We start from the raw sequence: 27,732 nt of genomic DNA, 5'->3' as shown, positions 1-27,732 counted from the left end.
TTGGGCCTCCAGGACCCGCTTTGGGCCTCCAGGACCCGCATTGGGCCTCCAGGACCCGCTTTGGGCCTCCAGGACCCGCTTTGGGCCTCCAGGACCCGCTTTGGGCTCCACTGGTTTAAATGATTCGGTTACAGAAATGAAAACAGATCATGTAACAAAGTCCCGCTTCATCCCTTCACTTTTTAAATCGCTGAATGATTTCTAGTTTCACTAATTAATAAAAACCTTCCTGTAAAATCCTGATGAGAGCAGAGGCTGATTTAAGACTTTTGCCCAGTGTTACACAGTAACGTGGGTAAGATGGCCGACCTCTCTTGATGCCGCTGTAGGAGTTGACCCGGTTGTCCACCAGCAGCACCAGGCCGCAGAGCGAGGACGAGTAGAGCGACAGCGCCGTCTGCAGGCGCCGCAGCTTGGCGCCGCTGCTGCTGTGGCGCCGGTGCTTGCAGAAGTCCAACACGTCGGCGCGGACCAGCCGCAGGTTGTGCATCGTCTTGAGCTGCGCTCCTGCGTGAACAGAGAACAGCTTCAGGTGCTGCCATGCTTTCCACCTGCAGGGGGCGCCATCAGGCTGCAGGAGGAGCAGAGGCACCTAGGTGGATGGTGAAGCTCTCCTCCAGCAGCGGCTGCTCCTCAAACGGCCTGCAGCCGCCGTCTGCCGCCTCCGCCAGCCGGCCCGGCTGCACCTTGATCTCCTCGCTGCAAAACACCAATCAGAGCAAATCCAGCTTCACCGTCGCTCGCCCATCTGCTCAGAACCAGCCGGGTTTTATAGCAGGATCAGGATCCAAGATGGAGGAGGAACGTTTTCTCACATTCCGTCCGGTCCCGCTGCAGGCCGCGGCTTATTTCACCAGAGAGCAGCCAGACGGCGAAGCGGAACCAAACGCTGGTGTCGACAGACTCACTTGATTTTGCTGCTGTTGTTGGATTTCTGCAGATCCTGGTGCAGCTTGATGACCCAGTCCTGGTACTCCTGCTTCTGGATGGCCGTCACCTGCTTCAGCTCGCTCGCCCACCTGTTCTCCAGCACCTGGAAAGAGAGAGAGGGCAGGATGTCTCCTCAGAGTGGACGTGTCCTCAGAGTGGACGTGTCTCTGCTGCTGTTTACCTGCTGAGCATCAAAGTGTTGTGAGGCCACGGCGTTGACATCATGGTCGCTCAGCGTGTTTCCCAGCTCGTGCATCACTTTGTCCATCTCTGCTGCCTGCCTGGAGACGGAGGACAGACGGAGGACAGACAGAGGACAGACGGAGCAGTCAGACTGGCAGCATCGCCTCAGGAGGAAACCAGTTGCTGCCAGTTGGAAGGAAAACCTTTAACATTTTATTTTTATCAGCAAAATGGTGAATTTCTCAGATCACGGAACAAAAACAACATGGAAATAATGAAACTAAGAAGAAACAGTTGAATTAATTTACACTAAATCTGATGATCATTAATAACCGGATGCTGATTGATTGGAGGATTTTACAGAAGTGAAGTTGATGAAGTTGGATTCAGATTCAAAAGAACCGTTTAGATGTTTGCTTTGCTGCAAATGATGCAACATTCACTGAAGACAAGAAAATGGTTATTTAAAAAAAAGAATTTAATTATTTGGTTATTTGCAACATTTAATACATTCCTATTATTGCATAAAAACGGTAAAATGACTAATGAAAACTCAGCAGGATGTGAGTTTGTAATGTGACCGCTGGGGGGCGCTACCTCTCCTGCAGCTTGCTGAGCTCCACGTCTCGCTCGCTGATCAGCTCCGACACGCTGACGAAGTAGCTGTGCTCCAGGTTCAGCAGCGTGTCGGAGGCGGGCGAGTGGATCAGCTCGTGGTAAACGTCCGCGAAGTCTTCGTCCCAGCTGGGCTCTTCCGGCCGAGCGTGCTCCAGGCTGGTCTGAGGAACACAAACAGTGACCCCTGCTGGAGGGTTGGGGAATCACAACACATCAATCCGAAAACTCGTTTTTAACAGATTAGGATTCAGACATTTAAGTAACTTTTTTGAGGTAATCCTCCCATCAGCTATTTTACTTTTCATTAACATAAAGTTCTCCTGGATCAGAAAAATAATAGTCATTATTAATCTTTGAAGAAATCTGGCATTTTCCACGTAGACGCGTGAGTATCAACAGTTTGAGAGTGATTTTTAAATGTGGCCCGATACCGGGTCGGAACCCAGCTGTGTGACTGCAGGTTCGGTGTGAATGTTTGAACTGGACCCTGAAGACAGGAGAGGAACTCAGAGACAGTCTGCGCAGCTCTGATTGCTGGTTCACTGTAACGTTAGTGTGCAGAGAACAATCAAAGTCCAGGGGCCTCACACTGTAAAAAAAACTGTAAAAAACCTGTAAAAAAAAAACCGGGTAAATGTAAAGTAGAAATTTGAGGGAATTTTTCCGTTTTACAGGTATTTGTACCGTATTTTCCATTTTACGCATTGCATCATGGGAACAAGAACCTTCGCGAAGCGCGAAACCTGGTGAGACGACATTTCAAGCTCGCTAACCCTGGAACATTTATCTTTTGGACTTCAGTTGGATTAAGAGACGGAGTTTCCTTTCTGCCACCTCCCTGGTAAAGTAAAATAAATAAAAACACGTTCTTTTCTGTGAATAATGTTTTGAAATATTTGTAGTTGACTTCGTGAGACTCCTATGATTGCAGACTGTTTTGCAGTCTTTTTTTTTGTACAAAAAAGGTATATTATTTTTTACAATGCTGTGTTTGCTTGTGTATTATAAAAGTAAAACGCGGTTTTTGTTGTATTACTATTCATGTATTTAACCGAATTCAAAGTTCCGGCCATTTTTTCAAGTCAAACTGAACGGGGCGCGTGAAAGCTAAAGCTAACGGTTCATGGCGTCATGCTATTATGTCTCAATCCTGCTTTTTAAAAATATCAAGCTGCAGTTGCCTTATTTGCTAAACATGATTTGACGTCCCGGTTGTTAACATAAAAGCAGGTGGACATTTAACTTCGGTAAATATACTTTCCATGTCAAGTTTGGGGTTTTAGAATATGGGAAATGGCGCCTGGAGTGGGGGGTGGGGGGGGCTATTGTAGCTTAGCTTAACAATTATATAAATAGTACTGTTCTAAATTTGTTGTCAGAACAAATGATTTTATTTTATTGTAAAAAAAAAACTAATTGATTTAATTATTGTAAAGACTTGCATGTTTTGGTGTTTCTATTTCTCCTTATATGGTTATTTTGTTTCCTCTCCTCAACAGCTGCATCCAGACACTCCTGAACTTTTCCTGGAAAGCAACTAGGCATCTTTAAAATAGGTGTGTACATTTGTTTTTGTTTTACTCAACCTGTTAAACCTTTAGTTTAAATTAAGAAATATGTGGTGTTTTCTACAATAACATAGACATAATGTTTTGTTATGCGTCTTTCTAATAATGTCTAATGCAGCACTGTGTAACTTGCAGCACTATGTAACTTTTTTTTTTTTTACATATATGTTGAAGCTGTCACTGTGTCGTGATATTGCATGAGAGATAATCTGTGAAAAAATGTAGCTCTTCTGTTAGCCAGTGCTAACTGGCTTCAAACAGTCAGAGCCAGGAGGCAGGTTTTAGGTGTCAATCACAAACTCTTGTGGTGCTGCTCATCCCACTTCTCCCTGATCTCTTGCATGTGGCTACGCTGCAGCTAACAGAACCTCTCATGTATGTTGAGGCTCGTTAGCATCGACACCGATGACGGTGGATAAACGGTTTTCCTGTAATGTTGATTGACAGCGCTAAGACTATCCTGTCTCTGATTGGTTGGTTTTGGTTGGGAGTGATGGATTTCTTCAGATGGAAATAGTAGCTCAGGGGGAATGGAGGAGTTTTTATTTTCACAAATTATACATCTCATAACATAAAATCATGATATGGTGACTTTATTTTAACAAATATGCAAAAATCAGTGTATGTTTTTATTTTCTCAAGAAAATATTTGTGTATTGTGTATGTTAGGGCTGCACCAATAAATCTTCCCCAAATCCTTAATTTTGAAGATTGGTGATCTGCCAATACATGTGAAAGTGATTTCATCCACTGATCTTTTCTACTTCAGCTAAGATCTAAAAATCAACGCTTTCCTCTCCTGTTAGAGACGTTTGACTGACAGACCGGCCCACCAGGTCATGTCTCCATGTTTGCAGTAATCAATAGTCACCCCACTGTTGCCAACCCACTGACGTTTTCTGCATTTAGCAATATTTAGACAAGACGATCAGTAAAATCAGAATTGATAAGTCAGATTTTTAAAGATTGGCCAGAAATCTGCAACTGACACAGTCGCAGTGTAGATTTTTTATCAAAATTACTCAATGTTGTTGTTTGTGAAAGAGCTATTAGCAATTGGTGAGACGCTGATGAGCCAGGTGATGTGCTGCTGTAATATAATTTAGAAGCGTTTTGTAAAAAGTACATTTATAACATGAAGTGTTTCTGTGTTAAACTTGAGTATCCATTCTCTTTGTTTAGAGATTTTCTGGGCTCAAATCCTGAACGAGGTCGACTGACACGATGCAGACGAAGGTGAAGAAGCAGCTTTGCATCCCAACCAGATGGTTCAAGTCCTGAATGAACTGAATGACTGGGAATCCATGGAAAATTTGAGCCTTTTGAAGTTTAAACGTGATGGATCATCTCATCAAACCTGGTGCACCAAGAACTGGTCACAGAACATTTCAAGCTCTTGGTAACTGGACCTAAGAGTTGGATTAACCTTTTTTTGCAGAACATAAACATTAAATGGACTGTTTTGTTTTATGTTCACAGCGACTAGAGGTAATGAGAGAACACACTCAGGAATCCAGTGTCTTCCACTGTTGGTTAGGCTGTTTTTATGTATCATTTGATTTTTAGCTAAATATTTATACCTGTATTTCATAAAAATAGTGGTTGACTTTCGGCATTTATTTTGAAGTATGTTGGTCCTGTTAACAACTATGATTTTCATGATCCAAAGCAATTTTTTGTATGTTCCATCTTATAGTAACTAACAAAACTGTTTGACTACAAAGACTAGAGTCAAGATTGCTTTACATTTAATTTATACGTTGAAATTTGTATAGTAAAATCCAATAAATTAGCTTATGATGTACAGAAGATAAACATTAGCAAGCTCAAGAATATGTTTAACTCTTAATATATAATAGCAAAGGTTAGTTATAAAGACTAGATGACGTCAATTTATGGTCTTAAATTGCTAAATAAAATCTGCWAATTGTCGAATGGTTTTATTTTTATATCACTTTGCATGAACTACTTTCAAACTAAGTGTTTCGTGTTCAACTACATTTCCTGTAGACTTAGAATTTAGTTTCAATATATATATAATTAATATATGGTATAGATTACAGACTTCAATGGTTTGGAAGACAAAAGTATTTGGAAATGTCCAAGGCTTTTAAAAAAAGTTTGAATATATCACAACATATTGGTACATTTGACATAAACTGTTAAATTATGGAAAATATTTTTGATGGAAATTCTGGAAGAAAAAAGAACAAAATGTCCTGGTAATTTTCTGCCAGGACATTTTCTGTTTTTTTATGGAATTTCCAGCAGAATTTTTTCCGTAATTTAACAGTTTTCTGTGTTTAAAATTTAACATATAAAATCTGTTAAATTACGGAAAAAATCTGGAAATCCCATAAAAAAACAGAAAATGTACTGGCAGAAAATTACCAGGACATTTTCCAGTTTTTTCACGGTGCATGTCTAAAGCGGCGTGCGCACAAAAAATGTGCAGCGCCATATTTTACAAACAAATCAGCGTGCATAAAAATTAACTTTGCGTCAAAGTTTTTCTCTGGGTGAAAATGTGCGGCAGCTACACAAACTTCTGTGAACAATAATAAACTACAAAGCGTCAAAACTCACATAAACCCACTGAAACCTGACTCGTCTTGTAGATACTTATACTGGTACAAACAAGGCCGTTGCCATGGTTACTGCTTCACCTGGCGACAGGCGAAGCAGCAGCTGCGCTGTTTCCTGCAAATTATAATGTATAAAGGAAAGATGGCGCTATCTGCGTGCGCACAGCTTCATACTTTCAGATGTTTTCTAAGTTTGTCCGTACGTCAAGTTTTAATGTGCAAACTGCTTTTAGTTTTAAACGTGAGGCCCCAGAGCTGCAGCAGTCAGAGCCGTTCACGCAGCAGCAGCGGCTGCAGGTGTTTGTACCTGAGCGTAGGATGCGGCCCACGCGCTGGTCAGCTGGTTGACGTCCACGGCGCCGCAGGCGAGGCGCTGCAGGGCCAGTTCCGCCTCCCGGTCGAAGTCCAGGCCGCTCTGCTCCTCCATGAAGGCGGAGAGGGCGGCTTTCAGCTCTGCACAGACACACAGCTCAGGTTAAAGGTCATGTTTTCATTACCTGCAACTGGAAAAATCATCACAATCAGCAGAAATAGAAACTTTCAAACTGACTGCAGTTTTCTGGCCGTTCTCCGAACTTTAAAATGTCCGACCTGCCGATTCTGATTTTGGTCGATATCGAGTTATTTTGTCTGAAATGTTGCTGAATAAACCTAGAAAGGGGCTGAGATAGAGCCAACCTGGTGGGCGGAGCCAACCTGGTGGGCGGGGCTAACCTGATGGGAGGGGCCAACCTGGTAGGCGGGGCTAACCTGGTGGGTGGGGCTAACCTGGTGGGCGGGGCTAACCTGGTGGGAGGGGCCAACCTGGTGGGCGGGGCTAACCGTCAAACCTCCCAAAGCAACAGAGGCTGATGTCTGCTGAGGAAGAGAAGATCTCTGGATGAGATCGGCTGATCACCGATCGGCCTGCCAATAAATCGGGACTGATTTATCGCTGCAGCTCTAATAATGTTTCACTTAGTGGTTCAATAATTCTGCAAACATTCTAATTTACTGTGTGGGTCTAGATATTTATATTTTCCCTGTAGTGTCCTGCCACTCCTAGGAGAGTTTCCTGGGAGCGTCACTGCAGGTGAAGAACTGAATCTCAGACTTCTGTCCTCAGCCAGACAGCAGAGGGAGGGATAACCGTAGCGCACCCGGGTGCAGCCTGAAAACAGTCCGCTTCCTCCGCGGCTATCGGAACCAACTGGGCCGACTGAAACTGCGTTAGGAACCGTTTTCATAAGCTCAGAGCTGCAGCCTCACCATCTTCTATGTAGCAGGGGATTTTGTGCAGCAGCATGAGCCTCCCGTGCAGATCCCTGATGTTCAGCTGGACCGGAAGCTGCAGCGGAACTCTGAGCACGCAGATGTTCTTCCCGGCCTTGAACTCGAACACGAACTCCCTGCCTGCGGTTCCGCTCGCTTTGCTTCTGCTTCTCTTCATGGTGTCCGGAGCTGGAAGCGGAGAGGAGGCTTTAGAGGCTTCAGGTTCAGAAACAGCTGAAGCGACACGGCGGCGCCCGCCAGAGTCTCCGTGAAGCTCCGGAGGTTCAGAATCACGACATTCCTGAAGTTTACCTGAACAGAGACGTCAATTCTGCTGTTGGATCGGATCAGATGACCGGTTCACCATTATGCGTCTTCTTCTTCGTTGTTTATTGCGGTTTACAGCGAATTGGTACGACAGCGCCACCTGCTGGTACGGATTGTGGACCGGGACTTCACTGAAGGATTATATTCTGTTATAAAACTGTTAATTTGAGATAAAATATTATCTGACAACTGTTGCTTTTTGAGTTATATTTAACAAATAATTTTATTTATCTGTTGGATCAGCTGGTGTCTTTCTAACTAGTAATTTTGACAGAATAACATGTTTTATTATCTCATCAACTCCCCGGTATTCAAACTTTTCTGAATGGATCAGCTTTTCTTTGCTATTAATTCCTTAATTCATACAAACTTTGACGTGATATGCCCCTGGTTTTAAAGACCAGCGACTAATATTTATCCTCTGATGTTTTTACTTACGTGCTAATTCAGAAACATAAATGTATTTCTGAGGGTAATTTTAAATTAAAAGAGGACATTTCAGATAAAATAATAAAAGCTCTCAATTTCCTTGACGGGAGAGAGTATTATGTATTTTCCAGGCACATTGCATAATTTATAACCCAGTCAAGTAACTACCTTCAGTTGTCACGGAAAGTCGGAATAATCCTAAATGGGATTAATAAAGTATTGTTTGAACTGAATTTAATTTTGGGGTAACATTGAATCATTTCCCTGCGCTTCACATGTATGCAGTACTTTGTGCTGCTGTGATATAAAATACGTACATTTAATGTCTGGAAGGAAGAAAATGTTTTTGTTATAAAAATGCTTCTTCCATATTCTATAAATAGCCCTGCCAGTCTGACACAGCTTTACACAAACGCGCATGCGCGCTTTTTAATACGTTGTGCGTTCCAACTGGAGTTTCTTCGAGTTTGTGATTAAGGGTTCGCGGTAAAACTCTAAAACTCTATCAGGACGAAGAATGCATTGTTTTCACTCATAGAAAGCTCATCTTCAAAACTGTTCAGTTTCATGGGTATTTTATGTCATAAAAACATATTTTTTAGTGAAGCGTTTTATATTTATTCCTGAATTTCCCGTTGTTTAGCTCCACGCTTTTAGCTCGGTGGAAGTATTGGCGGTCGGTCCCCGGCGGGTTGAACCGTCCCGTCATTCCTCGCGTGGCCAACGGCTCTCCACCGACGGCTCATTGAATTACAGTCCGCTGCTTGTTCGGCTCGGTTTCACTGAGCCATCCGCGGAGATCCGGGCCATACGGACCCAACAAACACCGCTACACCGTCGGGGGTTCTGCTCGTCTCACTGCGGTCGTCCGGCGTGCCGTTCCTGGGCTCGCTGGCTGAATTTTGTCGGGGAAGAACGGCGGAGCTAGTAGCCAGCGATGATGGAGCTGGAGTCGGCCTGTAGCCGAGGCGACCCGGGGACTCCCGGGGACTCGCTTCAGCCGCAGACACCGAGCCGGCACGAGAAGAGCCTGGGCCTGCTCACCACCAAGTTTGTGACCCTGCTGCAGGAGGCCAAGGACGGGGTCCTGGACCTGAAGGCGGTGGGTCTTTGTCAGCTAGCACATGTCACAACCTTAGCATTAGCTCCAGCTAGCTGCAGGCAGCTTTCAATCAATTATACACTTTAGCTCATAGCTTTCAACTTTAGCTGCGGTTATTTCTTTTCTCTCGTTTGAGCAAAATCGGCGCGGTTCCGGGGGCTGTCGGAGCTTTCCGTGCCGGAATCGCGGTGTTAGCCCGGAGTGAAGTTTGAAAACACCGGGGAACTTGTCAGGCTCTGCCCCCTGCAGATTCAAAGTGTGGAAAGTGGGTCAGCTTTTGTCTCCTCAGCCAGAGCTGCAGCAGCGATCTTCCTCTTCCTCAGGGATGAAGGCTTCGTCTCTTGAGGACACGTCTTCAGTCGTTATTCTTCACTAATTACTCAAAAGCATAGAAGCTCAGTTGGAAGCTCTGCTTGGTGCTGATGAGCCTGCAGGATGCAGCAGGTAGCCGCTCCTGTCAGGCTGTTTGGTGTCAGAACTAAATCAGAGACCTGCAGGCTGATGTGAAGCTGCCAGGAAAAATACAATTTTAGTTGTTTATACATGATTAAATCTCACTTAATAAATAATAATAATAAACAAAAGGCAAAATGAACGGATTATTACAGCTGCTCTGCAACCTGTGACCCTTTAATAACTTTGGCAAAAGCATTTTGAATGAACAGTTTTTAAATATAGATTAAAATTCATGACCATCACTTTTCCCAGTCTGCTGCTGTATCTATTAGGAAATAATCCGTTGTTTATATATTCATGTATGTTTTGCAAACTTTTACTTTCCAAATTATTCCACTCTGCAGCACATTACTTTGAATCAGCTGCTACTTTTTAATAATTACGTACTTATCTTTCTTATGCTGTAAATGTGCCCTTACTGGTCAGCCTCTTATTATTATTATTATTATTACTATTATTTGCATATTTTTAGCTGTCTTGTGAACGTTCACCTTCCCACTGACCTTTGCACTGTGACCCCTGGATTTTCCAACAGAAAGAAACTTTATTTTCAGTATAATAACACATCCAGGCGTCATCAGTTTTTAATGGAATCATTCCATTAAATTTACACACCAGAATGACACTAAAAGTATTAATAATATTTTAGATCAACGTTTCTTATCACGTTCTGCCTTTTATTTATTTTCCACTAAATATTTCTTCCAAAATATCATACAGATATTTCTGTCTTCTTTGTTTTCCTCCCTTTCTTTTAAAATAATATATTTATAATAATATATTCCTGTAGTTGATGCCAGTGAAATATGATAAATTGACTGGAAGCACTGCATTTAGAATAAAATTATATTTATTGTTGATTTGATTTTCACTCTCAGCTCTAAACAAACATGTAGTTTAATCACCAACTAAACATTATTGTTTTTAAATACTTATTATTTTATGAAATGAGACGGCCTGGTCCTCCGACTGTCCACTGACTGTCCACTGACTGTCCTCCGACTGTCCCCGCTGCGGGACGACGGAGGACGTCTCTGTCTTATTCTGTCCCATCCTGCTGTATTTAGCGCTGCGTTGCCTTGAGAAGGACGGGTGGAGCTCCTTCAGTTTCGTTTTTTGTTGTTTTTACCAGCAGTTTGTTTTTCCAATAAGTGAAGTGATGTAGCCAGCTGACTGGCAGTGCACAGCAGTGTTCTCTCACTTTCAGCAGAACTTTCTCCTCTGCTGAAAGCTTTATGATGAAACTGAATTAGCAGAGAAGAACTTTCACTTCTGGCTTCTGAAAGATGGAGGAGGAGAAACATGACTCTGGATCATAACGTTTGAAATGGACCCGGTTTGACCTCAGGGTCCCGGTTCAGGAAGCGATTGGGTCGGTCTGCCGGTTCCGGTCGAGTCAGAACAGAAACGTGAAACTCTGCAGCTGCACAGGCTCGTCGTCTCCATCTGTGAAGGAGGGAAGTGGGAGCCCCAGCATGATGCTGCCTTTACATCCCGTTTTCCCCGCAGGCTGCAGACACTCTGGCCGTTCGGCAGAAACGACGCATCTATGACATCACCAACGTCCTGGAGGGAATCGGTCTGATCGAGAAGAAGTCCAAGAACAGCATCCAGTGGAAGTAAGTTCCCCTCGTTTCTCCTCTGAATGAATCTGCAGCGCCCCCTGGAACTGAGCAATGATATTACATCAAGTCATTTAGAAGAATAAAATGTTTCAGTTAACAATGGGGTTTATGTTTTTATGTCTTCTCAAGGGAAAAGTTGAACCAAGATTAAAATGAATTAAAGCCGTGCCGTGAACACATTTCATGCAATTATTATTATTTATTCTTCACCTCATTTGTAATAAACAATAAAAACTTGGATCAGAACTATCGCTGACAAATAAAACGATGTTGAAGCAGAGATACATAATGTTATTAATTATAACATCAATAGATTGGAGGGTAAGGTTTGACGCTGACGTCTCCGTGTGTCTCTGCATGACCACACTCTGATGGTGCGTTTAAGGGGCGTGGGACCAGGCTGCAACACCAGGGAGATCGCAGACAAGCTGATGGAGCTGAAGGCCGAGCTGGACGATCTGGCGCTGCGGGAGAACGAGCTGGACCAGCAGAAGGTCTGGGTCCAGCAGAGCATCAAGAATGTCACCGACGACTCCAGCAACAGCCCATATCCTTCTGGACCCGACCAGAACCACCGGAACCGGCCTCAGGTTCCGGTTCTGTTCCTGAGCTGCCGGGTCAGAACACCGTTAAACTTCCCGAATGGTTTTGGCCGTTGGCATCGCTCTGTCTCCATGGAGATGCTTCCTTTAGTGGATCATCAGTTCAGTATTTCTATCGTTGGGGGTTTGCTTGACGTGTTTTTGTTAAAGCTGCGACGTTCAGCCAGGCTGAAAATAAAACCGCTGGGGAATTCAACCAGCAACTTCAGGCGTTTCATTTCCAGACTGAATTAAATTAAATTCTACACATTAAATACCCCATTATGACAATGTGGGGAAAAGTTTGAGATTTTTGCAAATTTATTCAAAATAGAAAACCAATGATCACGTTTACATAAACATTCACAGCCTTGTCAGTTTGATTATTGTTGATCATTTTCTTCATGTGAGCTTCTACTAAATTTAACTAAACCTCCAATCAGCTGGTTTTGCTGATAAACTCTGAAAACGACATTTAGAGTTTTTTCTTTTTTTTCCTGACGAAGTTTTTACATTTTAGTTAAAATTTTAGTTCTGTACCCTAAAACTGTCTCAGTGCTGCCCTCTGTGTTGATCGGTGGTACTGCAGTGTCTCAGTGCTGCCCTCTGTGTTGATCGGTGGTACTGCNGTGTCTCAGTGCTGCCCTCTGTGTTGATCGGTGGTACTGCAGTGTCTCAGTGCTGCCCTCTGTGTTGATCGGTGGTACTGCTGTTGGATTCTGCTGCAGTGTGTTGTGTTCATCAGCCTCCAGCTGTTCTGATGACGGCTTCATTCCACTCTGCTTTCTCAGATTAGAATGAATAATAATAAATATGAACATTCTGAGCAGGAAGCCTTTCACAATAAAAGCTGTATTATCCGCTTGTTGCTCGGACCGACCTTAACACTCTCATACGATGGCCTACGTAAAGCACGAAGACCTCTGTGGAGCGTTTAAAGGTAAAACTGTCTGGAGAACATTTAGGTTCATTGTCCCTGCTGGCTGTCTCTCATGACCTTTGACCCTGCAGGGGACACTCTGCTAGCCATCCGGGCCCCCATCGGGACGCAGCTGGAGGTTCCTGTACCAGAACTCGTAAGTAGCTATGATTACGACCTGGTTGGGTTGAGTCCGGGTCGCTCCATGAGCCAGGGTAACCATGTGTGTGTGTGTGTGTGTGTGCAGGTCCTTAATGGACAGAGGAAGTACCAGATCCGCCTGAAAAGTACCTCTGGACCCATCGAGGTTCTCCTGGTCAATAAGGACCCGTCCAGCGCCGCTCCGGTGGTTCTGCCCGTCCCGCCACCTGATGACGTTCTGCACAACCTGCCAGCGCCGACGGCGACCCTGACGACCCCCCAGGCCCCAAAGGTCCTCACCTCACACTGGACAGGAAATAAAGTAGAAAAAGTGTTTTTGGTCCCTCAGTGGACCGATCCGGGTCGGTGTTCCCCTCTGTGGGTCCAGAACCACAGCTCTCTCCCAGACCGACCAAGTGCAGCAATAAAACCCGATCGGTTCAGCTTCCAGAAGAATCCGGTCGTTCTCAGGCTGCAGGCCGAACGTCGCATTTTATCCGACATGCGGCAAAATTCTGCAGCCGAATCCAGACGGAGGATCTAAACAAATGTTTCTCAACCTTTTTCGGGCCAGCGCCCCCCCAGCCTTTATCACTGACTATTATTTTATCATTAATGTTACTATCACTATTGTAGATGTTTTGAATCGGCGCACCGATTATGTTTCCCGTACACTTCAGCGCCTTACGCTCCTTCACCTCGCGCACATAACGGGGTAAATGTAGCGAGTTTTGCCCTAAACGTATCGGCGTCTGGAGGGGGGGGGGTGGGGGGGGGAGCGTATGTTTCTACGCTCCTTCGTGGGGGGCGGCGATTTATGTTTTCGCATCCACCTGAATAATGTGTAGTTGCGCCCCTCCCCACGGCACTTCAACAATATTATTTTACCTTGTATCTGGAAATAGTGTCTGTTTATTCTTGCCATACAGTCTCTGTATTAATTATTGCTCGAAAGGTCTTGCCATACCAGCTTATTCCTCTGTATTTACTTTAGTTTCTTAGTTTATTCTTGCATTTTGTTCTTCATTCATTTCCATTTAGTTTCCTTTGATTAGTTTTATCCTCTCCTGGTTTATTGCTATGTCCACTTTAGTTTCTTTCCTGTTGCTACATTTATTTTATCGTTTATTCACCATCAGTAATCTTCACTCATCACCTGCTGCGCCGTTGAGATATATAACCGTTGAGAACCGCTAATCTAAACCATGAAGAGATGGAAGAGTCAGTGAACGCATCACATCCCAACCCCGGGTCACTAAGGGCTGCTGCTGTTAGCTTCCTGTTCAGCTTTGCTGTTGTAAATGATTATTTTAATAATCTATTGATAATTGTGACAGTTTATCGAATAAACCAGTAAAATAAATGTCTGGTGGAGGATCTACTGGTGAATCCTGCCGGGGGAAACGTGGCGCCATGTTGGACTCCGAGCTGCTTCTGGTTCAGAGACAAAATGATGGAAACGTTTCTGTTACATCTGATCCGTCTGCAGCAGCGTGACATGACATGTCCTCTCGCCTACAGCTCTGCAAGCCGCATCCAGCCATAAAACCAGCCGCCGCAGCAACGCCGGGCGCAGCAACGCCGGGCGCCGCAGCTGCAGGTAACCAAACCTTGAACTGTCGTCAGAAACGGGATTTGGGTCATGAGCTTTAATAAAATAATGAAATGCAGATCTGGGTGAATTAAAACAGCTTTACAGTAAAAGTCACTGAATAAATATAGTTATGATATTAAAATGCATGCAGGTGCATTAAAAGATGTCGTTTGAAATGTTGAGCTTTTAATAAAACGTCAGTCGTCATCAGCCACGCCTCATTTGTCTCGTCCGTGAACGGAGGCTGGGGCCAGAAATGGCCCCCGGGCCGCACTTTGGACACCGCTGTGGTATAACTAACACACACCACTGAGAAACATGTTTTAGATTTCATGTGTTTTCCATATTTCTCCCTCTGTGTGTTTGGCCTCAGATGCGAGTGCTGCAGCAGACTGTGCTGCAGCGGTTCCGCAGCAGCTGCAGTCCTCCGCCTCCCTGGACGGTTCTGCCTCCTCGGCCGGGTTCCAGCCCATCAAGTCGGATCCGTCTGAGCGTGAGTCTCTGGGATAATTATTCATAATGAACGCTGATTAATGTGCTGAAATGTGCGGCTGACATGAGCTCTGATGTTTCTCCAGTTTTGGATTTCCCCAAAGAGCTGTCTGAAATGTTTGACCCGACTAAAGGCGAGTTCTGCTCTGCGGCCAGATGAACTGCATGTCAGATGTTAATGCTGGATGTTCATAACCATCTGCTGGTTTTCTGCCTCCAGAGATGATGCCTGGAGACCTGCTGGAGGACCTGATGTCGTCAGAAGGTATCCTGGCGTCCCGACGCTCCGCCGCGCTCTTTGTTCTTTCTCTCCAGCTAAACGCTTTCAGTCGTGAAACTAGAAGTCAGGTCGTGTTTTCCGTCATCAACAGGAAAAACAGCCGTTTCGGCAGCAGGTTGCCATGGTAACGGCTGTGTCAGTTTGGTGGTTTAATATTTTGCAGTCTGAACCCAACAGGAAACGTTTTTCAAAATAAAATGAAAACTGGAAGAATTTCAAACGTCAGGAGACAAAATTTGATCCAAACGGAAAAATGTATAATATTCTGCATCAAGATGAACTTTGACCTCTGTTCAGGTCCAATTAGAAACAGATTCAGCTGGGAGAAGATCAGGAGCGGCTGCTGGCGCATGGAGGCACTGGGAATACTGGGAACACAGCTGGGGTCCTTTGGTTCGGGTCGGGTCGGTTCCGGCTGCGTGTTCTGGACGCTGCTCCCCTGAACGTTCCGGTCCAGACCTGCAGACCTGAACCACCAGGAAGGATCCAGCCAGAAACCTGCAGCAGTGGAACCAGAACCCGGATGTGCGGACGCCTTCGGGCGGTTCTGAGACGATGCGTCGCCATGGCAACCCGGCCCGTGCAGCAGAACTCTGATTGGCTGTTCGTCTCCTGAACGTTTTCCAGGTTTCATTTCCTTCTAAAGAACGTTTCAGGATTCTGGATGTAAAAACGTTTTTGCTTCGCTGTGAGACGATGTGTTCTGATTTTAGATGGTTCTGACCTCTGACCTCTGGCTCCTTTAACCGTTCTGCCGTTCCCCCTCAGTGTTCTCGCCTCTCCTCCGCCTGTCGCCTCCGCCCAGCGACCACGACTACATCTACAACCTGGACGAGACCGAGGGCCTCTGTGACCTTTTCGATGTCCCCATCCTTAACCTCTGACCCCGTCTGGCCCGCCTTGAGCCTCCTGCGGTGCAGCTGCGGCGCTGCTGCGGCGCTGCTGCAGCCTCCATCAGCTCCATGTACAGAAAGCAGCCGGAAACTTTGAGCTTTTCCAAGGAAAATGAGTCAAAACTATATTTTTTGCTTTGTTGTGTACAAAGACTAGTGTGTGTGTGCCTGTGTGTGTGTGCGTGTGTGTGCGCGCCTGTGTGTGTGTGTGTGTGTGTGCCTGTGTGTGTGTGTGGACGCGCGGACGGACCTTTTGTACTGAAGAATCTGAGCGTCTCCTGGGGACCAGAAGAAGCGGTTCTGGGCCCGGATCCGGCCCGGTCCTCCTTGTACATAGAGAATATATATTTTGTGATAGCGGCGAACGATGCTTTAGTTCCCAGGAATCATGCAGCTTTGTCTCAACCCAGTCCTCCCAGTCTTCCCATTTTAACCAGTCTAATGTTAGCTGCAAGTGAAACAGAAGAAATTAATGTAAAAACGTGATCAGATTGAAACGACTCGGTTTTAAGGTTCTGTAAGGGATTTTAAAACAGATTTTTTATGTTGAGCAGAATAAATATCACGTTTTAACGTTGACCTCCTTTAATGCTTCTGTCTCGTCCATAAACTCTTTTAAATCTGGCCTCTGGTTCTTCTCCAATGATTCGGATCACGTTTCTGGTAATTCTCCGGTGAAGACCCGTTTTCCCGCCTGGAGACGTTCTTCTGTTCTGGTTCTGGGTTGTAACGGACCCAGGTTCTGAACACTGCTGGGCAGCCATAATGAACAAAAGTATACTTTAGTATATTTCAAACATACATTTGTGAAAGTACATTTTAAGTATACGAAGTATTAAGTGTACTACATATAAATATATATGAAGTATACTTAAAAGGATGCTTGTACCAATTTAGAAATTAGAACTTTAAACACTTGAATATAATTGTACCAAAATACACTTTTAATAAAGTATATTTAATATATTTAGGTCAGGGGCGTCCAGAGTGGGTCCTGGAGGCATCCTGCATGTTTTATTCTCCCTGGTTTGGCTCACCTGGATCAAGTGATGCTGATTAGAGGCCTGAGGATGGCCTCCTGCTTTAAGTGAACAAAATATCTATTTGCTCAAGTGTATATCTAAAATATATGCTCAAAATAGAATTTTTTAAAATTCACTTAACACTACTTTAAATTATTAATTTCAATATGTTTTAAATGACATCTCAGTGTATACTTCAGGCTAATAGAGTATGCCTTTTTAGGTGCCTTAATATCCATCCATTTTCTAACACCTTGTCCCTCAGTGGGTCAGGAGCTGCTGCTGCCTCTCCAGGTAACGTTTTGGGCGAGAGGCGGGGTCACCTGGACAGGTCAACACAGACACACAATCAACCACACACACACACCTAGGGACAATTTAGACAGGCCAATTAACCTGACAGTCATGTTTCTGGACTGTGGGAGGAAACCGGAGTACCTGGAGAAAACCCACCATGCACAGGGAGAACATGGAGACTCCATGCAGAAAGACCGGGAATCGAACCCAGAACCTTCTTGCTGCAAGGCAACAGCTCTACCCACTGCACCACTGTGCAGCCGGTGCCATAATTTATTATTTTTGTTAAAATGGCCAAGAAAAACAAATCCTAACAGTGGAACTTGTTTTAATGTTTAACAATGTATTCATGCCTCAACATGTCAAACGGTGACAGTTTAGTGACAAATTCTACAACATTTGTCCTTAACGCTAAAAGTAGCAGGTGTCTTCAGTTTTATATCTCCGAATATCAACTGTTGTTTTCAGTTTTTTAACTAAAACACGGACTGAATATCACATTTATTACGGTTGAAAAAGAAAAAGTTGCCAAGTTTAGATGTAACTGAACTGATTACGGTAGTTTCTGAACCGTAACGGTAACAAAGTGCTGATCCTTCGTGATGCTACTAGCTAAATGAGCTAAATGAAAATGGGCGCTTTCTTCTTCTTCTTCTTCTTCTTCAGATTTCAACAGCAGCTTGCATCCATTATTGTTGCTCTACTGCCATCTACTGGATCCTAATATATGTACCTCAAATTCTCATAATGAGCCCAGTATTATTTTAAAAAATGAAAAATCTTCTTTTTCCCCTCAATGCTATTTAACTGATCAACAACATTCTCAAATTTCAATTCCCTATTAAAACCTAATTCTGTTTTAATGCGCACTTTCTTCTTTTATTTCCAATTTTGACTTCCAATGATTCACTTCCTGCTACAGAGCCCCCTGGTGGTGGAAGGAAAATCCACATGTAAGCTGCACCGGGCTATAAGCCGCGTGGTTCAAAGCTTAGGAAAAAAGTAGCGGTTTATAGTCCGGAAAATACGGTATATGAAAAAAATCTAAATGGTCTCTGGTATTGTTCAGGGGGCCGGATCAAATGTGGAGGTGGGCCGGATCCGGCCCGCTGGCCGTAGTTTGGGGACCACTGGTCTAACAGGTGCAGCATTTGGCTTCTCTAATGTTTTTATTTCTGATTTTATTATTGAACTTCAACACTAAAGAGTGAAGAAACATTTTATTGTTCTAAACTGAGATAATCAAACCACGCAGGCCTTGTTCAATGAGTGTTTCTATTGCAATAAAATAATCGGACCAATCATCCCTGCTTTTATCCAGATTTAGATCCTGAGTTGGTCCACTTTTATTGTGAAAATCCCGAACCGGAGACGGCACCGTAATCCCGCAGTTAACACCCAGACCAAGCCAAAGTGAAGTGCTCGACTGCTGCCAACCCGGAACTTTTTGACCCTTTAGTAATCCCAGAAGTCGGGGGTTCTGGAACTTCCCGTCGGTTCCGTGTTGGTTCGGTAGGCAGGTCCAGCTTTCCGGACCCATCTGGTTCCGCCCGGAGGAGAAGCCAAGAAGCGGCTCCGATGTTCTCCGAGTGACCGCGGCGGTTCCCGTAGGACAGAAGTTTTCAGAGCAGGTAAGAGGAGCCGAACCGAGCCGCCAGAACCCGGTTCTGCTCTCTGCTGGGTGGACAATAAAGTTCTGGACAGAAACATGGAGGAGGGCAGAGAGGTGAAAGGTCACAATCTGGTAACTTTCAGCTGAGTTTGGTTCTTCCAGCTCCTGTCTGAGTGGAGTGATCTGATTAGACTGTGTGTGTGTGTGTGTGTGTGTGTGTGTGTCTCTGTGTGTGTGTGTGTGTGTGTGTGTGTGTGTGTGTGTCTCTGTGTGTGTGTGTGTGTGTGTGTGTGTGTCTCTCTGTGTGTGTGTGTCTCTGTGTGTGTGTGTGTGTGTCTCTGTGTGTGTGTGTGTGTGTGTCAGGTGAGGAATGTCAGGCAGCTCCAACCCTCCTCCTCTGGGGCGGTGGAGGGTTGGGGGGTTCTGAGTCCTACAGAACCGGCCCAGATTCTGCTGAGGTTCTGGGTTTAATGAAGCAGAACCTCCCTGTTTAAACTGAGATCCAGTTCAGTCCAGTTCATCCCCGTTCATTGGTGTGGTTCCTCCTCAGCAAGCATGTGGCGACAGTGGAAAGGAACACCTTGAAACCCATCAGAACCAGAACCTGGATCAGATGTCGTAGAGACCCGGGGAACCTGACGTCTGATCTGAAACGCGATTTATGTCAAGAAACGACTCAAAGAAATCTGCTGGTGGGACATTTTGAACATCCGGGGGCGTGGCTACAGGGGAGGGGGCGTGGCTCCGCCCCTAAAGAAGACTGTGGCCTCCTTTAATAAATAAAGTTCAAACATCAGTTTTCTTCTTCAATCAAGATATGAACACAAAACCCAACAAAGTATTACATAAATAATAAATATAGATATCAAATGTTCTAGAGTTTTGACCCAGAAACGTCCTAATAGTTCTAGTATTTTGGTGCCAGACAGACCCAGGATCCTTCCTGCAGTCGGTGGGTCCAGATTACCTGGTTAATGATCTGCAGGCGGAAGTGGAGCTTCTGTTTGGACTCTGACTGCAGCAGGAGGCGGAGCTTCAGCTGCTGCAGCTTCAGCAACATGGAGGACAAGCCTGGACCAGCGGCGGCACGCCGAGAACGCTGCAGACCCTCTGGTCCTGGTTCTGGTTCTAGTCCTGGTTCTGGTTCTGGTTCTGGTTCTGGCTCTGCTCTGGTTCTGTTCTGGTCCTGGTTCTGGTTCTGTTCTGGCTCTGGTCCTGGTTCTGTTCTGGTTCTGTTCTGGTTCTGTTCTGGTCCTGGTTCTGGTCCTGGTTCTGTTCTGGTTCTGGTTCTGGTTCTGGTTCTGTTCTGGTTCTGGTTCTGTTCTGGTTCTGGTCCTGGTTCTGGTCCTGGTTCTGTTCTGTTCTGGTCCTGGTTCTGTTATGGCTCTGGTCCTGGTTCTGTTCTGGTCCTGGTCCTGGTTCTGTTCTGGCTCTGTTCTGGTCCTGGTTCTGGTTCTGTTCTGGCTATGTTCTGGTCCTGGTTCTGTTCTGGNTCTGGTCCTGGTCCTGGTCCTGGTTCTGGTCCTGGTCCTAGTCCTGGTCCTGGTCCTGGTTCTGGTCCTGGGTCCAGTCAGTCCATCCCCGACTGTAGAATGAGCAGGAAATGGTCTTCACAACCACAGCAAGCTCACACACACGGAGCGGTCCGGTTGGTTCGGTCTGAGCAGGCCCAGCAATGATGGACCGGGTCGGGTCCACAGACACCCAACCAGAGCTCCTCCCTCCTGCAGCCGGGTCAGAACCAGAACTTTTGAGTGAGCAAGCGAGAGAGTGTGTGTGTGTTAAGTTTTCTCAGTTTTACTCACAGAACCAGAAATAGAGAAAAACAGGAACTGGCTCTGATGGGTTCATTCTGAAAGTGATAGCTGCCTCTGCTGAGGCGCTACCGGGTCGGTACTGACTGCTGAGTCCGTCCCAATAGAACCAGTAGAACCAGTGGCTGACTCTGTGGGTTGGATCAATACACAGCGGGTCCAGTTAGTTCCTGTGTGGTTCACAGTCACAGAAAGGTTCTGGTTCTGCCCGACCTCCCAGAGTGAAGAGAGTGTGTGTGTGTGTGTGTGTGTGTGTGTGTGTGTGTGTGTGTGTGTGTGTGTGTGTGTGTGTGTGTGTGTGTGTGTGTGTGTGTTTTCTTGTAATTGCTAATTCTAGAGGACCAGGACCACTTTCACAACATTTACCAGCAAAGTGAGGACATTTCCTGGTCCTCACTTCTTTTCCAGTTCTACTGGTTGGATTTAGAATCTGGGTGAGTTAAGTTCTGGTTCTGGTTAGGACTGGACTGGTTTTGGTTCTTGTTGGGGAAAATTGTCTGGGTTAGGCATCCAGTTACTAAAATGAATAGAAGTCGACATAAAGTCCAGAAGTGCATCAATCTAATATCAATAGTTCTGCACCGATTGCAGTTTTCTAGCCGATCATCGATCTTAAAAAAATGCCTGACCTGCCCATTCTGATTTTGGCTGATATAATTTTTTTTTCTCTTAAATGTAGCAAGAAAGTCACAGATTTGGCAACAGTGGAGTTACCATAGTTACTGCAAACATGCAGACATGACCTGGTGGGCGGGGCTGAAATGGTTCTAATTGCACTGATTGAGCAGATTAAAGTTGTTCTTCCATGTTTGATCAAATCTGTGAAACTGTAGGAGTATTTAATAAATTAATAATTCTGTACATTTATGTCTGCATTTAAAAAAGAAACGTTTCAGTCATTTCAGCTGCTTTGGGTTGATATCAATACTAATCGTCAGATATCGGTAGTGACGGCAGTGGAGTGGTGCATCGCTAACAGAGTCCTCATTTGGCTAGAAGTAGGCTGCACCAGTTGCAGTTTTCTGGCCGATGCCAAGTTTTCTTGTCTGAAATGTTGCTCAGCATAGCAAGTTGTTGAGTTGGCACCAGGGTGGTCACCGTTGTTGACTGTAAACGTGCAGACATAACTTGATCTGCTCACCGGGGAGCAAAAGAGGACAGTGGTTGATTCTTAGACCTTTGCCATCTAGATGGGATCAGTGGATAACATCTGCTTCACATGTAGAAATCAGCCGATCTCCCAAGATTAAGGAGACCGGCACCGATGAATCAGTGCACCAAGCCAGAAATGGTCTTCACAACCACAGCAAGCTCACACACACGGAGCGGTCCGGTTGGTCCGGTCTGAGCAGACCCAGCGACGATGGACCGGGTCGGGTGTGTGGACCCGACCCGGTGTTGGCCTGTGTCGTCTCGTCTCATCATGTCCGTCTGCGTTTCTCCTCCAGGTTGCAGCGGCAGAGCGTAGCGGCCATCATGCCGCAGCAGAAGGACATCGTGAGGATCGCCATCCAGATGCCCGGGGCGTTGCCGCAGCTCATCCAGCTGGACCAGGTAGCCTCCGTCCGCCATGTTGGCGTCTCACCGAGCCCAGTCGGGTTCACAGGGTGTGAATACTTTCTGCTGTAGAGTTTGACCAGCAGGCCAGAGTCTGCCGTCTCCTGATTGGCCTGGACTCACCTCCGGGCCTCTAGGCCTCATGATGTCATCAGTGTTCCTGATGACATCATCAGGAAGACTGATGATGACTGATGAACCCCCGTTTGGTTCTGCTGTGTTGGACCAGACGACAGCAGCTCAGTCTGGGTTTGTCTGCATCCGAGCCGGTTCTGAGTAGAACGGGTCGGGCCGTGTGAGGCCCTGTTCTGGTGGCGGTGACGTTTTACATGCTGAAGGTTCTGACTGGTTCTGCTGTGCTTGCAGAAAAAGCCTCTGTCTGCGGTCATCAAGGAGGTCTGTGACGGGTAAGTTCTGTTCTGCTCCGGTTCCAACCTCTCTGACTTTCAATAACAATAGAAATCCAGATATTCTAGAGCAGATGTCACCCGACTGACACCTGCATCTAGTTTTTACCTGGAAAACGTCGAAACAACGTGAGACAGACGGACGGTTCAGATTGACTAAACTCAGCTGCATGTGCAGTAATCTGGATTATGAATCTAAATCTAATTACTTCATGGAAGTCAGTGATGATGGTTTACAGTTTTGGGGAACCAGAGCCAGATGCTTGATCAAGTTTTGTTATTGTTATTGCACATAATAAACAAACAAACTGCTTCGTAAATAATAATAAATTCCATCTGCAAGTATTCTATGGAAGCATTTAACTGCCAAAACCAGAAAATAAAATCAGAAGCGGTAACGAGAAAGTTTCCTCGTTATAACGAGTTTTATATCTTGTTAAAACTTCTGTTTGCACAGAAGTGCAAATAAGAAAAAACTTTGTTTATAAAGCAAAAAATGCTGTAATATGCAGATTTCCCCCAGTTGATATAAGCCTGGTGGCCCGCCATGCTGTTCTAGCCGCGCAGCTCTACGTGAACCGCAGGAATAACTCGTCTTTCTGTCAGAGCTGCGGGTTGAGGAGCGGTGAGAATGATTTATATCGGTGAACTCAGGATTATGCAGCGTTTCCATCTCAGCTCGCTGCCCAGCGTGTGGCGCTGTCTGCCCTGTAGAGTTCATGTCTGTGTCCCGGTTGGTCGGAGCGTTAGCGGCTAACGAACCAGCGCTAACCTCATCGYGCAGGTCCGGCCCGGTGAGGAGCTTYCACCTGGCCTCSATGCCACGCTTTACGCTGGTTTATATTATTTYAGTATTATTTTTAGTGTTTTTCCAGATGCACCAACCCAGACCAAATGCTTTGTCCMTGTACTCAGAGTTAATCTTAAATCTCGTCMSATAAACTGCAGCAACCAAAACAGTTTCTGAGATTCTCATTAAAACTCAGCAGACAGAAATGTTGCAGCTGCTAAAGCTACATTAGCWKCATTKMATTAAATCTCCTGTTTGTGGCTCATCTCTGCTCAGTGCAGCAGGTTTAACTCATCCTGCAGGGCCGGTCCAAGGCTGGTGGGGCCTGGGGCAGAATCTGACTGAGGGGCCCCATCAGCACCTCTAACAGCTTCTGAGTTGGATTTAATCTGGGAGACGAGGAGGAGATTAACTGGCCTCCATAAAAACCATCAGTTATAATCCAGTTTACTCATTTGTGTTGTGAACAAGCAGCTCAAACTCAAAGATTAAACTCACAGCATCAGATTGTTGCTATGGTAACAAAACAATCCAACTATGGAAATTGTTCTTTGAACTCTTACAAAGTAAATTTTTCAGATCCTTTAAATCTTACATGTAAGTGTTAATTTAAAATCTTTTAATTTATGCTGAAACCATTAAATCAAATTCAGCAGCATTGATCATCTCAGTAAATAAATGTTACATTTATGTATCTGTGATAAAATATCAGTATTTGTGGCCCCTGAAGCCCTGGGGGCCCCATGGAGCCGCTGAGTTAATTTGGATTAAACAGAAGTAAAATAATTGATATTCATTTTAATTGTATTTTTTTAATGTTTTTAAGACGAGCTCTGGGTTTAAATATTCCACGTTTTCCTGTAACATATAATAACCCAGTAATATTTTTATACCTCCTGTCAACATGTTTTACTACAGAAACCCGGCGGACGGCCCGCCGGGCCGGCAGGTTCTGGGGGAAATTTGTCATACCGTAAAAGTTTCGGGTTATTGATTCGTCTAGTTTTAATCGGCCTTTTCTCGCTCCAACACGTTACAGCAAAGCTTCATGACAGGAACATTTCTCATTCAATGAGAACTTGTGTTTTGTAGAACTGTTCTGGTTTTAATGGTTCTGGTGTCTGAGCGTCGGTACATGAAGGCGCTAACGTTGTGTTCGTCCTCAGCTGGAACCTTCCGGGTCCCGATAACTACGCCCTGCAGTACGATGGAGTCCAGATGTACATCACCGAGTCGGTCAGTCTCACCGCAGCGCCAACATGGCCGCTTCCTCTGACTGACAAAGGTCTGCTCCTCCTCATCATCATCAGACCAGCTGAGGGATGATGATGATGATGATGATGATGATGATGATGATGATGCTACAGCCTGAGGAAGAAGCGGGTTTCTGCTGGGAGATGTTCCTGGTTCTGGACTGAATCTGTGGATCCGACCAGACGTTTCGGTTCTGGAGCTGCTGGAACATCTGCTGTGAAGAAACTTCCCGACTTCTCTCTGCTGAGACTTTTGCTTTTATTTCATTCTTAAAATTATGTTAGCTGCGGTGCAACGCGCCTCCTGGCTGCGGTGCAACGCGCCGCGTGGCAGCGGTGCAACGCGCCGCGTGGCTGCTGGCAGCGGTGCAACGCGCCGCGTGGCAGCGGTGCAACGCGCCGCGTGGCAGCGGTGCAACGCGCCTCCTGGCAGCGGTGCAACGCGCCGCGTGGCAGCGGTGCAACGCGCCTCCTGGCAGCGGTGCAACGCGCCGCGTGGCTGGTGGCAGCGGTGCAACGCGCCGCGTGGCTGCGGTTAAACGCTGTGCTCTGTGCTTCCAGAACCGCCTGGACATCAAGAACGGCTGCATCCTGCGTCTGACCAAAGCCCCGGTGAGTCTGCCGCCATGTGGGTCACCTGACTCCGACTTTCTGAACTAATTCTGGAGAATCTGACCAGTAATCTGGAAAGGTGATCAGTGATCTGAAGAACCAGATGGGTTCCGTCACCACTGGTCTTGTTCTGGTGGTTCTGCTGGTTCTGGTGGTTCTGCTGGTTCTGGTGGTTCTGCTGGTTCTGTTCTCCTCTCAGTCTCAGAACTCAGCAAACGGTTTTGGTCAGGAAAAGGTTGGATGTTCTAATCAGTTTAATCCGATGTGAGAATCCGGTCCAGAGTCCGACCCAGATTCCCCAAGAAGAGTGACGGATTAGGAGGCCCGGCATTCAGAGCCTCCTGTGAACGGATCGGATCAGAACCGCAGCTGCATAGCAATAGAACCAGAGCCTGGTGACCCAGGTGTGGAGGCTGGAGCTCCTCCCACACGCTGACCTCCATCCTGGTTGTCCTGTGTTTGACCTCAGGGTCGCTGTGCCGACGACCTTCACAGGGGCATCCAGAGCTCGGACGGCGGCGTGCGCTGCGACTCGCTGAAGGAGCTGGCGAGCGTCTCGCGGGACGTGACCTTCGCTCAGGAGTTCATCAACCTGGACGGACACAACCTGCTGGTCAAGATAGTGGAGGAGTCCAGAGAGTGAGTATGAACGTAACTGACCCCATTGACCTCTGGTCCAGAACCAGGATCCTCACCTGGACCAGAACCACTCCAACAGAACACCAACAACAGGTGGTCCAGAAGAATCAGAACCAGGCCAGAGGTCAGGGTTCAAGACAGGAACCACCACTGATCCAGAGGAAAACAAAACCTGCCTCAGACTGACCCAAAGCTTCCCGATGATCCCAAAGACTTCTGGGAAATATTCTGAGGACTGAAGAGACAGAACTGGACCTGATGGACGGTTCTGAACCCGTTTCATCTGGTTCTGACCATCAATTATACCTCATTGGACTGAACAGCGCCTGTTAGCTGCTATAGCTAGCCTGTTAGCTGCTATAGCTAGCCTGTTAGCCACTATAGCTAGCCTGTTAGCGCTATAGCTAGCCTGTTAGCCATCATGACCAAAGGTTCTGCAGCAGGATGGGATCCAACATATGGCATAATGTTGTGGATGTCCTAGTCAAAGTTGGGACATTTTCTGATGGAAAACTCTCAAATGAAATCAGCTCAGCAGGTTAAAGGTCATCCACAGTGACTTTAGAGACTCATTTGGTCCTGATGTCACAGGAAGTGATGTCATCGCTAGCTGTTTGTTGCAGGAGCAACCAGATCATGACTCACACGCTGACCGGCTTCACGGAGCTGATGGATCACGGCATCGTTTCCTGGGAGAATCTCTCCGCCATCTTCATCAAGAAGGTTCTTCTTCTTTCTCCTCCTCTTCCTCCTCCTCCTCTTCCTCCTCCTCCTGACCGTCTCTCCTCCCGTCAGATTGCCGGTTTCGTCAACTCCTCGTCCACAGACGTGTCGATGCAGCAGGTGTCCCTGGACATCCTGGAGAACATGGTTCTGAGCAGCCGCCAGCTGTTCCTGCAGGTCAAGCAGGAGGTCACCATGGAGAGGCTGGTCGCCCACCTGCAGGTGTAAGTGGAACCGGGCCGGTTCCGACCCAGCAGGAAGTCCTGCCCCTGACTCTCCCTCTCTGGTGTTTCAGGGCGAACCAGCAGATCCAGACCAAAGCCATGGCTCTGCTCATGGCCCTGCTGCAGACGGCTGAGGACGCGGACAGACAGGTACCGGTACCGCTCCACTCTCATCCGGGTCGCACATCCACACCGGTACAAATGACGTTCATGTAAACATTAGCGATACATTTGGATGATTTAATATGAATAAGTTTTTCCCTCCACTCAACTTTCCTTTAATATGCTGGGTGAGAACAAAACATTTCTCTGTGTGAAACACGGTGATCTGATTTTCAGGGTTTTTATTGAACTCCTGGAGTAAAAAAACTTTTATTGTTGAAATGAAAAGTGTTGATGGGGCTTCCTGGTTCTGATCCGTTTGGCGCTGCTGATTGGCTGGATGGTTCCCCTCCAGGCTGACTCAGTTTGGACCCGGTCGGCCCGTCTCTGCCGGCCTTCTGTCCCCTGTTGTCCTCAGACAACAGTTGCTCCTTTCATTGCTCTGGTTCTGTCTGTCCAGAGGCTGCTGCCCCCTGCTGGCAGGAGGCGTCTCTGCGCCGCCGTCACACGTCTCTTCTTCTTCTGTTCCAGGAAATGTTCGCCTTCCTGAACAAGAAGAACGTCCGTCAGTACATCTATAAGGTCAGACGCTCCGCCGTCCCCAGCGTCCCTCACATGAGGACCATGGGGGTCTCGTCCTCCAGTGTCCCCTCCTGTCCTCCAGTGTCCTGTCCTCCAGTGTCTTGTCCTCCAGTGTCTTGTCCTC

The 27,732-nt window shown here is 46.2% G+C and overlaps 3 protein-coding genes and 1 long non-coding RNA gene across 6 annotated transcripts in view; 3 read left to right on the top strand and 1 right to left on the bottom strand.

Annotated features, from left to right (window-relative positions):
* The window catches only part of ferry3 (FERRY endosomal RAB5 effector complex subunit 3), an 18,151-nt gene extending 10,489 nt beyond the window's left edge, over nt 1-7,662 (bottom strand). The window contains exons 1-8 of one of the 3 annotated variants that reach the window (XM_017305429.1): nt 7,448-7,662; nt 7,133-7,324; nt 6,192-6,337; nt 1,711-1,892; nt 1,112-1,211; nt 909-1,033; nt 593-699; nt 310-507 (exon numbers count right to left, since the gene is read on the bottom strand). In XM_017305429.1, coding sequence (XP_017160918.1) covers nt 310-507; nt 593-699; nt 909-1,033; nt 1,112-1,211; nt 1,711-1,892; nt 6,192-6,337; nt 7,133-7,313 — 1,039 coding nt within the window. In that variant the 5' untranslated portion in view covers nt 7,314-7,324; nt 7,448-7,662. The other 2 variants (XM_008412678.2, XM_017305428.1) reach the window with 2 other exon arrangements.
* LOC103466815 (uncharacterized) lies at nt 1,900-5,436 on the top strand. Its single transcript, XR_533989.2, has 3 exons — nt 1,900-2,572; nt 3,231-3,287; nt 4,482-5,436. It is a non-coding gene; the product is annotated as an uncharacterized LOC103466815 (long non-coding RNA).
* A 695-nt stretch (nt 7,663-8,357) lies between the features above and the next one.
* e2f4 (E2F transcription factor 4) lies at nt 8,358-16,553 on the top strand. The gene is made up of 11 exons (XM_008412679.2): nt 8,358-8,993; nt 10,959-11,068; nt 11,460-11,621; nt 12,552-12,595; nt 12,667-12,731; nt 12,822-13,007; nt 14,237-14,315; nt 14,683-14,802; nt 14,888-14,935; nt 15,022-15,066; nt 15,850-16,553. Exons 1-11 carry the CDS (start codon nt 8,829-8,831, stop codon nt 15,963-15,965), a joined length of 1,140 nt encoding a protein of 379 aa, XP_008410901.1. The 5' UTR covers nt 8,358-8,828; the 3' UTR covers nt 15,966-16,553.
* A 1,872-nt stretch (nt 16,554-18,425) lies between these two features.
* The window catches only part of elmo3 (engulfment and cell motility 3), a 17,477-nt gene continuing 8,170 nt past the window's right edge, over nt 18,426-27,732 (top strand). Inside the window, exons 1-10 of the mRNA XM_008412680.2 lie at nt 18,426-18,924; nt 22,168-22,273; nt 22,643-22,683; nt 24,640-24,709; nt 25,288-25,338; nt 25,808-25,977; nt 26,601-26,700; nt 26,773-26,924; nt 26,996-27,074; nt 27,558-27,608. Coding sequence (XP_008410902.1) covers nt 22,196-22,273; nt 22,643-22,683; nt 24,640-24,709; nt 25,288-25,338; nt 25,808-25,977; nt 26,601-26,700; nt 26,773-26,924; nt 26,996-27,074; nt 27,558-27,608 — 792 coding nt within the window. The 5' untranslated portion in view covers nt 18,426-18,924; nt 22,168-22,195. The remainder of the gene's footprint in view (nt 18,925-22,167; nt 22,274-22,642; nt 22,684-24,639; nt 24,710-25,287; nt 25,339-25,807; nt 25,978-26,600; nt 26,701-26,772; nt 26,925-26,995; nt 27,075-27,557; nt 27,609-27,732) is intronic.

This window comes from Poecilia reticulata, linkage group LG6, assembly GCF_000633615.1.
Source record: "Poecilia reticulata strain Guanapo linkage group LG6, Guppy_female_1.0+MT, whole genome shotgun sequence".
Classification (NCBI taxonomy): domain Eukaryota; kingdom Metazoa; phylum Chordata; class Actinopteri; order Cyprinodontiformes; family Poeciliidae; genus Poecilia; species Poecilia reticulata.
The sequence above is the reverse complement of the archived record's forward strand: the minus strand, read 5'-3'. Positions and strand labels throughout refer to the sequence as shown.